We start from the raw sequence: 12,999 nt of genomic DNA, 5'->3' as shown, positions 1-12,999 counted from the left end.
ACCGCCCTCTTCCAAGCATGAATTGACAGCAGTCCTTGAGGTAGGGCTAGGCTATACATTGATATTATATCGTTAACGTGATATGAGACTATATGTCGTCTTAGATTTTGGATTTTCTGAACTTAGCAGGCTGTTCTACTTGTTCTAATACCTGCCTTTACCCACTTAGTCATTATATCCATATTATCAATGATTATGATTAACCCAAAATCACATTGTGTTAATATTTTGTTGAAGTACCAAAAGCAATCCCTATTTTGTTGCACTGTCTTAGTGTTTATGAAGGTTTTTTGAGGAGATTTCAGTGTAAATGTCATGTATCACTATATAGCCTAAAGATATTGCAATATTATTCTATGGCCATATCATCAAGTAGTAGCTGAAGGGGTTAAATGTCCCTGTTGCAAATACCCCATGAAAGCAAACGTGACAAGTTATATATTAGTTATATATGGACCCAAACAGAAAAGCCAGAAATAAACTGTCCTCACCTTGTGGTTGCCTGCTGGGATGGAAGATCTGCAAGTCAAACGGCTGAGCACTTGTCTTCTGTATGACTGTGACATTTTGCCCTGTCCACTTATTGGCTCTCGCCAAAGTGTTCGTCCTCCAGTCCGTCCAGTAGACATTGCCTCCAAAGAGAGACACGGCGAAGGGATGGGACAGGTATTCGTGGCCCCTGAGGATCTCGATGACCCCACTTCCATCATAGAGTGCTGAGAAAATGGCGTCGGAGCTGTTCAAAAGAGACCAACACATCAAAGTTTAAACTGCTCTCCACATGCATTGAAAGAGAACAGCAGGAGGAGGCAGATCAAAGTCTGTTAAATTGTTCAAGACCCACTTAAAACCAAATATGGCCATTGTACAAAGATCTCTAAATATTGCATGTCCTCCATTATTTAATACTCATGGGGGGAATGGCGAATCAAGTAAAATTTTTACCCGAGTGATGGTGAATCCTTCGTAATATTTAATGTACTACATGTAATAAAAGTTACAGAAGGTGTGAATGCGTCTGCGCACAACATGAAAACTCTAATGGTATACCGTGCATCTGTCCAAACAATCCTCTTTTCCAAATGATCCAGAGTCAGTCCATTAGGCCAGGCACCAATTTCCATATCTTTGAACACTATGTGTCGACCTCCTCCACTCATGGACGCGGCCTCGATTCGGGGGAAAGTTGCATCCCAGTCAGTCCAGAAGAGGATCCTTGGAGCAGAAACCCAAAGAAAGCAGTTAGTATTGAGGCCTGTCTGTTTTTATGAGGACAAGCACAAACACAATCACCAGTTCATTTTTTTTCATAGATCCACTAACAGGAGCTGTTGGACCTCATACCCATCTGAGAGCAATTCAGTAGCTATTTTGTACTTGTCAGTGCCATTGTAAAACAACGTAATTACATAAACAATGGTGTTGTCACTGTAGGCATTAACACAGACAGCAACAGTGATGACTGTCCAAGAACAGCACCAGCGATCCAGTGCAACCCTCAACATCTGTGACAGGCCTTGAAATGGGAGGCCATCTGTTTTATTATGACTTTTCACAGCTCATTGAGGCCTGAAAATGAACACCGTCAGTGATGCAACTATCAGCAGCATCCTGCGTCCTACTCCAACCCCGGCAGACATCGCCCCTGTAATGCCTAGGTCGACAAAGTCAGCGAGAACGAAGGAGAAAATGGGTGCTCAAGCTTAAATCACGTACTGACGACAACGAAACAGTGTTAGGAAGAAATATCCTTGTCCAGATCAATAGCCTTATTCACTTGATAAGGCCCCCCTGATCAATGACCCACTCCTTTGAGTGGATTCAAGTAATTAGATTAGAATTATTGCCCTGGAATGGAAATGCGCCTTTAGGCACCAAAAGCACCCATTAATCCTACTCTGTGCAGCCATGAAATGTAGTCATCCTCCCAAATGTGAAAGAGTACCATAGGAGAGAGTGCATGAGCAGATTACTCATTTCTTAAGAGTGTTAAATTGATTTTAGGAATGTCTGGGTTTTGCTTTAATCTGAAATATACTGGCCACAGGATACAGACATCGGCTAGTTCCCAAGATGCATTTATCCAAAGTAAGTACCAAATGTGAAATATTAGGAAAAGCAGAGAAAAATTGATACAGTTGTTTGGTATAATTTGTACTAATGTATGTCATCTAAACATGTTATACAGTTTTATGTAGATAGGTAGAGCATAACATCTGCTAACAACACTGCAGAACATACTCAGAGAAAGTAAACAGCTAATTTGTGCAATCAATCAATAATTACTTTGTCATTACTCTCTGATATATCAGAGTAATGATGCATACAAAATAATATGCATACAAGGTCACTTATTGTATACAGTACAAGTAACCTTGTATGCATAATTATTTTGTTTGTACTTTACTATCACCTCAATCTTAATTCCTCTTGTTTGTGTGTCTGCATAGCTTGTTGTCTGTTTTTACATTTTAAATAGTTAGTACACTAATTGCATGACTGTATTGTATTTTTATATTCGGGGCCCCTGAAGAGGCACATCTGAGTGCTTCTAATAGGGATCCTTAAATAAACATAACTAGACTACTGATTTATTTAATTTGTATATCTAACAAATATGTACACAAATGAAACAAACACTTTACCCTCTAGGGATTGTTTTTTTTTTTACAATCCCAATTCCCAAAAGTTGGGACCCTGTGTAAAATGTAAATAAAAACATAATGCAATCATTTGCTAACAATTTGTGTTTACTGACAACAGTTAGTGTCAGTAAACACGTAAACACGTGTTCCTGAGCTCATTATGTATTATCATTTATACAATAATGTGTTTCACAAAGTGGTGAACTTTGCCTCATCTTTCACCCTTTTTGCCTGTTGAATGTTCCAAACAGGTGTTTTTTGATCATTCCACAACTTTCTCAGTCTTTCGTTGCCCCTGCCCCAACTTGTTTGAAACGTGATACGGGCATCAGTGATAAAACTAAAGGGTAAAACTAGGGCTGTCAAGAGATTTTAAAAAAAAAGCATTATTGTGCAATAGCCGAATAGTGTAGTGTTTACTGGGGAAACTACAGGTCACAATGCCCGTTATTAGCACCTCAGCTACTCCCGACGTCTGAAGAAGGTGCACATCAAGCAGCGGCATAGGGCAAGCACCTAAACAGAGCCAATACTCAGCAGCGTTTTGCATCTGCCTCCATCACATTTACAAAGCTGCTGGTCAAGGGGCATCAATCGAGTGTGATTAATCCACTTTATTTTTTTTAACACATTTTATCTATAATTGGTCAATCAAAATTAGCACGTTACATTGACAGCCCTAGGTGAAACATTAAATATATTGTCTTTGTTCAATTTTCAATTGAGTATATGTCAAAAGGGATTGGCATATTATCTTAAATATTCTTTTTTGTGAATTTTTAACACAGTGTTCCAACTTTTTTGGACCAGGGTTGAAAAGAAAGCAATACACTTTGTTGATGAACACATAGTGTTGCATTGTACCTTAACTCATATACTGTATGGGCTGATGCAACACACCTGGGAGACATTGTAAGCGCAGCTGATGTTGAGTTGTTGAAAAGATCCCCCAAGGGATCTCTTTTTTTATTTTTTTTATTTTTATATGCTGCAGCATAAAACAGAACCTTAACTGTGGCTACAGGTGAGTCAAACCTCTTGGAATCAGTCACATTTGCAGGGAACAAACAGGAACATCAGTATGCAAAACCGCCAAAACAGCCAGGCTAAAATTGTCTGCAGTAGCCAATTGCAGTAACAATTGAACATTTAAGCATAGAAACAAGTCTCAATTATTGCCCTTACAAGGAACAATATCCAATATGCACAGTCAAGATGATACAACCCCATGACATCATTACAAAACTGTGCAACATATCCTCAAACATTCCTTAAAAAAAAAAATCACGACTCGACATAGACACACACACATAATTCCTTGCCTGTAATATACAAAACACAGATTACAAACTACGGTGCCACTCAAGTGTTTGTGATCACTCCATTAAACATTTAGTTAATATTCATATCAAAAGCAAGAGATCACTTTCTTTTTCAAGGCAGAGCACAGGGCACTTGTGTTGATGCCATGTAATTCTACTCTTAGGTGCATAAAGGGTCAAGCTATTCCACCCACTTATTCTCCAGCCAGGCTCCTTAACCAACCTGGAGAGTACCAGTGCAGTGACATGAACATGATCCTTCACCAGCTGCCTCACCTATTTGCACTGAAAAACACAGGGCACTTTGCCAAGACAGAGGCGTAGCTGCTGGAAGGTGAACCTGGGTCTCTGCAATGGTGGGTGATTGCCTTTCTACCACACTCAGGTGACCCTAAATGCTTTAAATCAGTATCTCTCCTGGCAGAACTCCTTCTCCTTACAGCAGTTGCTGCATTAGATATTTAAACAAGATTCAAAGGTCAACAAAAGGGATAAACTTCCAAAGGAATTCTCATTCTATTGACTGTCCGACTTCTTTTATTTATTGTATTTTTAAACCTTTATTTATTTCAGAGTTTAGAGCAATGATCTCTTTTTGAGATCGTGATCACATTCACACCTGACAGCTGCCGATGCATAGCATACTGGACTTCTCACCAGTCTATCCATGCCTTAAATAAACCACTAATATAATGCAGTCTCGATTATGAATTGCTGATTTTTATCCTACACCGCTAAATCAATTTCAATAAAAAAATAACACCTTGGTTATTTCTCATTGATCAGCTGGATGAAGATAAAAAGGCTTAATGGATACAAATACCAGCTGCACACACTGGGATACAAATATTCAGTGAGGGATGATCCTGCACATGGAAACAAATATTTTTAACCCTCCACTGTGTGGAAATCATTATAGCACTTGAGGGGTGCCAATAATTTTCTTTGAGAGCTGTTTGCTCCCCCTCCAAGTCAACACCGGTCAGTGCACATTAGTTTTATCTGTGTCTTGCACGAGGGGATATTGGATCGATGGCTGCTCTATGAACACATGAGGACATCATGATTCAGTTGAGACAAAATGATTTAAACCAAGTGGGAGACTGCGTGCACTGACCCGTGTCCATGTGATCTAGTACGCCTGTGTACGCACGGCCTGAATGAAACTGAAGCACAATGAAACACAATAAGTACCCAAAGATGAGTTGGATTGCGGGCCTGATCAGCAGGTTAATTTGTAGTGATAAAGTGCCCTTAGGCATTAATGCTTGTCTGTCTCTATATGTCAGTTCTGTGATTGACTGGCAACCTGTCCAGGCTGTGCTCTGCTCAGCCCCCCCGCGATCCTCTTAAAGGTTAAGTGGGCATAGCTAATGAATAATGGATGTTTATCTTCTGTTAACTACAGTGACAAAATGTTTAACAATTATGATGGTTGTTAATGTGCTTTCCACAAGGCTATTTAAAACCTCTGACCGCTCAGGATATTTCATTAACAGATCAAAAAATAAGAAAAAAATAAATAGTAACGCACAAATACAGACAATTCATGAGCGACTGCCAAACACAAGCACGTGCCAGCCATATATGCATGCAAACATGCAATGCGAATTGAAATGTTTTTTATTGTAAAGACACTTAGTCTTGTTACAAAAAGATAATTGTACATCAAGATAACAAGAAGCATGACAAACGTGTATGTTTAACTACCTCAGGTGCCTACAACGTATACAGCCATGCCCCGCATTCTGTGTGTTGCAAGTTTGACATTTACCCTCTGTATCCATTGTTCCTGTTTGTGCAGTTCAGTCTCATTTCTTAACTGATATATATAGTCTAAAACGACATAGAGTATCAAATCCTCCCCGGGTGTGTTGCATCAGTTAATAACAGGTCAGACCTGTTATGTCCAGTGTGACACAGTCCAACAATCTAATTTTCTTGTCATACCAAGAAAAATAGAGTGTAATCAATGCACTGTAACAGATGTTATGTTTTCTCTCTCGTCTAGCTTGCTGCCATTTCAGAGACACAGATCAATCTACAAACACCTCCCCATGTCTCTCAGCGGGATAAACAACCATGATTTGCGAAAATTGGCCCCGAGGGGAATGAGGCACAAATAAAAACAAAGCATATTTTTGGCTTTCTGTTTGAAGGTCTTGCTTAAAATGTTTTCGAGAAAAACATTACCGGAGAACAAGAGTGACAGAGTAGTAAAGCATAAAGCAAGAGCAATGGTTGGGGGGGTATTAGCTACATCAGTTGTCATTACTAGAACGGAGCGCACAGCACTGTTATTGATGTACTCTATATCTGCTGCCGTAATGGACCTTAACACAGAAGACATCTTCATACATCAAGGCAGATACAGAAGTGAGAAATACAAGGAGGTTGTAATTTTACTTTATTCCAATAATCCCACAGCTTGATGGATAACTGCTCTACAGCTAAGAGCAGACTCTGTATGTGGGAGTTAGTGCATAACGTACCCCTGCCCTGGGTCGAGAGCGATGGCCCGTGGATGTTCCATGCCTCCGGCAATCAGTGTGGTGCGCATATCTCCGTTAAGCTTGGCCACCTCGATCTGGTCCAGATTGCTGTCGATCCAGTACAGTTTCCCTGTAATCCAATCCACAGCCAGGCCCTCTGGGGTGGCCAGACCATGCTGCACGACCACCTCAATCCCTGTCACTCCTGGGACAACAGTATCAGCATTAAAATAGCATTAGATATGCAGCACCGACATACTGTACATTGTATAGGCTCTGCGACAGAAATGATGCCAGTGCCTACATTGGTCGTTTTGCTCATTGCAATGTCATTTCTTGGAATATCTTTGAAGGCTCCATGTCACTAAATAGGATCCTTTTTTTTTTTTCAAAAAGAATGACTGCTCTTACTATTAAGATTTTATCTTAGATCAATTCAAACAGGATCATGTAGACAACTATCTCCTGCAGTGATCAGTCTTTACACAGGTCAGGAAAACATCCTCAGACCAGAAGAGGAAACTCAGAAAATACCTGAGGAAACTCTTCTGTATAAAGAAGATTGCTTTCCACAGGGTTACATTAAGCACGGTAAAAGGGTTTTCCAGCAATATTTATAATCCAGCTGTTTACAATTATTCTCAGATGCCGAGGCTTTTATGTGTGTCTCACAAAAGGGTGGAATAGGTACAGCTAAAAGGGGATTTCTATGGCTCCGCAGAGGGAAATAAAAGAAAGAGAACCCAGTGAAAGTACTGCCACCCACAAAAATACAGAGCAAAGGAGAAATTCTGATTTATCATTTTATGAGGGGGAGATACTATATTACTACCATCTGAGGACTTCTGGTCCTGCAGCATTTTTCAACTCTGGTCAACCTGAGATAAATTTTCAGGGAGAGACAATATCAACTTACTGTATCAGAACGGAGTATGTGTAAAGACAGGAGGATAAAACAGAGCGTTATCATTGGCAGTGTCCTAGACTTCCATTTCAGCTGCTCGGGCACAGATGAGCAAGACATGACTCTCTTTAGCCAATACATCAGAGCAGTGGTTAGATATATAGAAAATGTTTGTATACGTGGGTGTGTGTGCTTGTATGCTCATACCGCCTGACTCAGAGAGTTTTCCTCTGTAGATCTTATCCTCCACCACATCTGTCCAGTAAAGGAGGCTGCGATTAAAGTGGAAGTCTAGTGCAATGGTGTTCCTCAGCCCCGGCACCAGCAGGCTGTAGTCCCGCTTATGAAGGTCTATTCGTCTTATCTCGTGCCGGATTGAGAAAATGATGAAAGCCTCGAAGGGATCTGGCCGAGGAGAGAGACAGGAAACAAGCACAGTATGTTTTTAGGAGTGCTACCAAGGGCCGAGCGATGTTTTGAGTATATTGTTCATTGAAGATGTGTGACATCGTTCAGTTCATGCACAATTTTGGACATTAATGACCACTACTACAGACCATAATATTCTGAAGAATATCATGGTCGGATGTTTGATAACTGTAGAAAAAATAATAAAAAACCAACACTATGCCACAGAAACTCTTATGAATCACGTTATTGCATTATTAAATAGTTAATAAAACTGTCTGGCTTAGGTCTGATGCATGTGTCTCTAAAATCATTGGTTAGGCAGGGTATTCTGTGCTGGCCCTTTTGTACCTTTTAAAAGCTATTTGTTGATTTTCCTTTTGTCATTTGCTTTTAACATCAGTGTCAATTACTTTTGCCAGCATTGCGGTTTTACAGTGCGCTCTGTGAATGAATTAACTTAAAGCCAGCACAAAAACCAGAGGGATCAAAGAAAACCCCTAATGTTAGCTTAGCTTACAAGTATTATTAATATGCATCCTGCCACACTAAGGGATCTAAATTACCTTGTTAGCCTGGCAACCATCAAAGCTCAAATACTTCCTCTTCATGACTATAAATGCTATTTTATTGAATGAATAACATCATTGGCACTCACATTCTTTAGTTAAGACCTGAAATCATTAGTCCCCTCTTTAATTTCAATGTCAAACCAGTTACATAACTTTTACCAGCTTAGAGGAAATACTGTAGCTAAAGGTGTCAAAATAACTCACCAGGTGATGACATAATACTCACATAAAGGTAGCAAAGCACAAGCTAACCTAAACCTTTCCTCTTGTTTACAAATGGCATGGGTGACTCCCAAAATAAGTGGACACATTAGCTTCATTTACCATTCAAAGACAGCTGTAGTCAAGCCAGCCACCATTAATCAGCCGCCCCTAAATTTTGGAGTGCAACCATATTTATGGTTTTTACCTTTATGGTAAATGCATTTAAATGGGCCAGAGTGTGCTGACAGGCTGAGTTATCATCATGAGTTATTAGCGACTTTCATTTCATTTTTCTCACTTTCCAAAGACAAGTGTTGCTGTGGAAGTCTTACCTGAAGAGAGGCTATAAAACCTCATTGTAGGCGACGCAAACACATCACATACTGTGATAATAGCGTATAAGATTTGTGTCTGACTTCGCAAAACAAGTTTTATTCAGGTGAATAGGCGTAATGTACTTCACTGCATAGCCTACCACCGCCCTTTTTTATGGGGGAAAGTTTAACATGTCACAGCAAGAAAAGCCCATGTGTAAATGATTAATGATGGCTGATTTCCATTTAGCTACTGCTACTTCAGTTTTGGTATCCTAAAGCTTGTATGGTCTATGCTCACTGTCACACACTGTGTGGTTTTGCACTGCATGCCTCATATGTTCTTTTTGTATAACTTTGTGTGTTGTTTTTACTCTGTACTGTATATAAGTGGCAACATGTGTGAATTAACTATTCATGTTGGAGCTGTGCACTGTCATTTTTAATATATTCAAAATAATAGTGATACCTACTGTTTATGGCAAAAAACAAACTTTTTTGATTCTTTTGACTAGGGCCGGGACTCGATTAAAAAAATTAATCTAATTAATTAGAGGCTTTGTAATTAATTAATCGAAATTAATCGCATTTTTAATCGCATATAAATATTTGACCTGAGAACAGTGAGAAGCACTTTTATTCATATGGGTTTTAGTATACCATTGAATAATGACCGAATACATAAGCTTAAGCAACAAAACATTGTTTGTTTTTTTTTCAAGGTGGTACTTAACCAAGACCAACAGACTAGGGATGCAAATTATCGATTAATTAATTAATCGTTAGTTGATGGACCTTATCGATCGATTAACGATTACCTGATAAGATGCGATTTTCCTGAGAACCTAAATTTAAGGCGAAAATTTAAGCTGAACATTCCTTATACAGGACTCTACACTAGTTTGTTAGTTTATTTTTAGAGCACAGCACAATGAAAAATGTAACACGTTATTTGGTAAATGGTCTTTCCTGCCACTACACTATGATGATTACTCTATTTAACTATTTAAATCACAGTAGCATGAACTGATTTGTTGAACTCAGCCTTATGTAAACATTAATAAAACACAGGCAGCTCTATGTTTTCCCTGTGTGATGTTCAGGGACAGGTCAGGACAGTCTGAAGACAGAGAGCTCTGAGGTTGAAGTCTTATGCACCGTGAGACAGTGACAGGTCTGTAGGCTACCTACGTCTTGACCACATGTCAGCTGTTCAGCTGCAGCAGAGGAAACTCCGCTGTTCTCAGCTCCACTGCGACGAGCGCTTTAAAAATGTTTTTTTTTTTTAAATTAAGCTCCAGTAGCGACCGGCTAAACTACGGGAGGATACTGTAAACCAGCGCGGATTCGGTGTGTTTATCAAAGCTTGGTCGCAGTGCTGAGGCACCGGGTCGGTTTGAGCTGCGTTCAGGCTACATTAAAACTTTATAGATCCATGGACAGTGATCAGTGTCGGCGGCTTTTTAACTCGTTAAATAATTGTGCTCCAGTATAACTGGTACGCCTGAAACTCATCCAGTGAGAAACATTCCACGGTGCAAAAATAAGTGCGATTAAAATCCGTTAATTATTTAAACGCATTAATTTTTGTGTAATTAATTAATCTTAATTAACGCGTTAAAGTCCAAGCCCTACTTTTGACCAATTTTCAAGAAAAACAGAAAAACACTGCTCCAGCACTGCCTGAAACTGCTGGTTTGGAGTCGATCCTTTACTTCCGTAACTTATGTGCATCACTTTGTAACACGCATTTCATATTTATATATATATATATATATATATATATATATACCTTTTTGGGTTCTTTTGACAACACTGGCAGTTACACATTTCTGTAGATAGCAATTGTAATCATACTGCAAATCCTACTAGAAACACCTCATGTTACTCCTTTAATATATTGCTGTATTTGTTTATATATTACTGTAATGCATTACTTTTGTCATGCGTTTTCCCCTAACACTGTCACCACAGCAGGTTTGTACTGAATGACTGTCACTGCCATGCAATGTATGTGTTGTTATGTGTAAGTTATTCCGATTGAATTACAAAAATAATGGAATGCTGGAAATTTGCTACAAACCTGCTGGGGAATTAATTGACTTCAATTTAGTCTCATGTGTTTGTTTCACTTTTTCTTTGCAGAGGACATACTACTTTCAAACCTATCTCACCGACCACCACGTAGTGCTAATTTACATGCCTCAGTTGCTGGGAAACCAATTTGTTGCCAAACACTTTGGGAATCAGTGCATTACATTTCTTTCCATTTTCTGAAAAAACTAGATACATTTGTTCGTAGTGTCTTTTGAAAAATACATTTTGTAGAGTCTGAGAAGTCGCTATATCTACTGACAAGGCCTGGAGCAAGCAACGTTGCTTGCATGCTAAACTTCTCTGGCCTCCACCTCTGAGGTTTAGCTCAATCAGGAAGATTATTTCTGCTTCTGGGACATATTTGTACAACTAAAACTTGGAATTTGTCACACATTCAACACTAATTCATCAACACACAGAACTCACACATACACACACACACAGTCTTTCAAAAACAGTCCTTACCGCACGCCTTATCTTCACAGCACTCTCCATGAAATTATACTTTCGGGACCAGAACTGTTTGCACACAAATGTAATTAAAATGGCGTCCTTGCTACAATGACATATTTCCGTGTTGTAACCAAAGTAGCTAAAATGCTACCGGAGAGATTTTATTACTGCGAAGGAAAAAGGAGGAGTGGATGTGTGCTCAGGACTTCACAAAGAATCCAATAACACCTCTCTGAAGATTAAATTGGAATGTTTGTGTTTGTATGCAAAATTTGATTTATGATGAGGCCGCAGAATCCTGATCGGCCTCCATAGAAAATTCTGTATTCTTTTCCTGCGTTAATGTAAGATTAGAGCTGGAAGTGCCATCAATCTTGGAGTGAAATAGAGAAGCAAGTAATCAAAACGAGGTCCATAAATCTGAGTGTGACAAGCCAGCAGCATGTGTGTGTAACTATTGTATTTGAAGCGGTTACAGAGCGGCCTTGTCAAATAGATTATTCAATAGCGGAAAGTTTGAATTCATAAATATAATATTTGTGTTTGTATGGGATTAGGCCTGAGGTGAACAACTGAATGAAGTAACAAAGCTCGGGTGGTTTGAGGAGGGAGAAGACGCTTCCTTCACTCAGCATCACTGCAGATAGAAACAGACAGGGCTCATCGCCCAGATGCCTCTTCAGATTTGAAGCTGATTGAATTTGACCTGACGGTACCCTAAATCACCATCTATTACTGTTCTTCAGCCCACCTCTCCACTTTCTCAGCACTCAGAGAAACTCACACAAAAACCCTCTTATGCTCTAGTTTGACTTTTACTGTTTTCCTTTCCAGTTTCTCTCATCTACGAATCTTGCATTAATAAGTAATACTGCATAGTGTTGGTGCATTTAATGAAAACTATGAGCTCTAAGAACAATGATTCTAACTCAGAACTGAAGATTTTGGAGTTACAAGTATGCCTAAGGATGAATTTTAATATTACATCAGCCACAGAGCCAGAGCCACACACAGTCACGACAGCCAACAGCATCACTAAAGCAAACATTATAAAAGCTTGGCTCTGTTACCTGTGCTGTGACAGCTGTCTCCATCTGGGTCGAGCTCCCATCCCGGATAGCAGGAGCACTTCACCGTGGTCTTGTACTGCTCACACACCTGGCTGCACTTTAGGTGACGGCTGCAGTAGTCCACCACCTCACACGTCTTGTTGCTGGAGTCCAGGTGAAGCCCAGGGGGACAAAAACACACAACCCCTTTCCCTGGTGCCACAGTGCACTGGTGACTGCAGCCCCCTCTGGCTACAAGACACAGATCTGGAGTGAAGAAAGGCAAAACATAAGAAAAAACTGAAATCGTACACACACTGGAAGACATATGGAGATTTAAAAGAACATTTGAAGAATACAGTGCGTGAGATAGTAGCAACAGACTGTCCCATGTCAAGAGTTGTGTGAAATCTAAAAGGTTGTGTTTGAACATAGTGTCACAAGGATAACATCTTTTCAACTCAAAGCTAGAGATCAAATGCCAAGCATCATGATTGTGTTTGTACACTGGTGATGTATAATGAGAAAGACTTCATCAT

At 39.6% G+C, this 12,999-nt stretch overlaps 1 protein-coding gene across 4 annotated transcripts in view; it reads right to left on the bottom strand.

The window, feature by feature from the left end:
- The window catches only part of lrp1bb (low density lipoprotein receptor-related protein 1Bb), a 285,606-nt gene that overhangs the window by 103,737 nt on the left and 168,870 nt on the right, over positions 1-12,999 (bottom strand). For all 4 annotated transcript variants that reach the window (XM_084361717.1, XM_084361720.1, XM_084361718.1 and 1 more), the window contains exons 22-26: positions 12,482-12,727; positions 7,571-7,768; positions 6,460-6,664; positions 1,051-1,215; positions 492-736 (exon numbers count right to left, since the gene is read on the bottom strand). In XM_084361717.1, the coding sequence (XP_084217843.1) occupies positions 492-736; positions 1,051-1,215; positions 6,460-6,664; positions 7,571-7,768; positions 12,482-12,727 (1,059 nt within the window). The remainder of the gene's footprint in view (positions 1-491; positions 737-1,050; positions 1,216-6,459; positions 6,665-7,570; positions 7,769-12,481; positions 12,728-12,999) is intronic.

This window comes from Pagrus pagrus, assembly GCF_965226575.1.
Source record: "Pagrus pagrus genome assembly, chromosome: 9".
Lineage (NCBI taxonomy): Eukaryota > Metazoa > Chordata > Actinopteri > Spariformes > Sparidae > Pagrus > Pagrus pagrus.
Note: the sequence above shows the minus strand (reverse complement) of the source record. Positions and strands in the feature narration are given on the sequence as shown.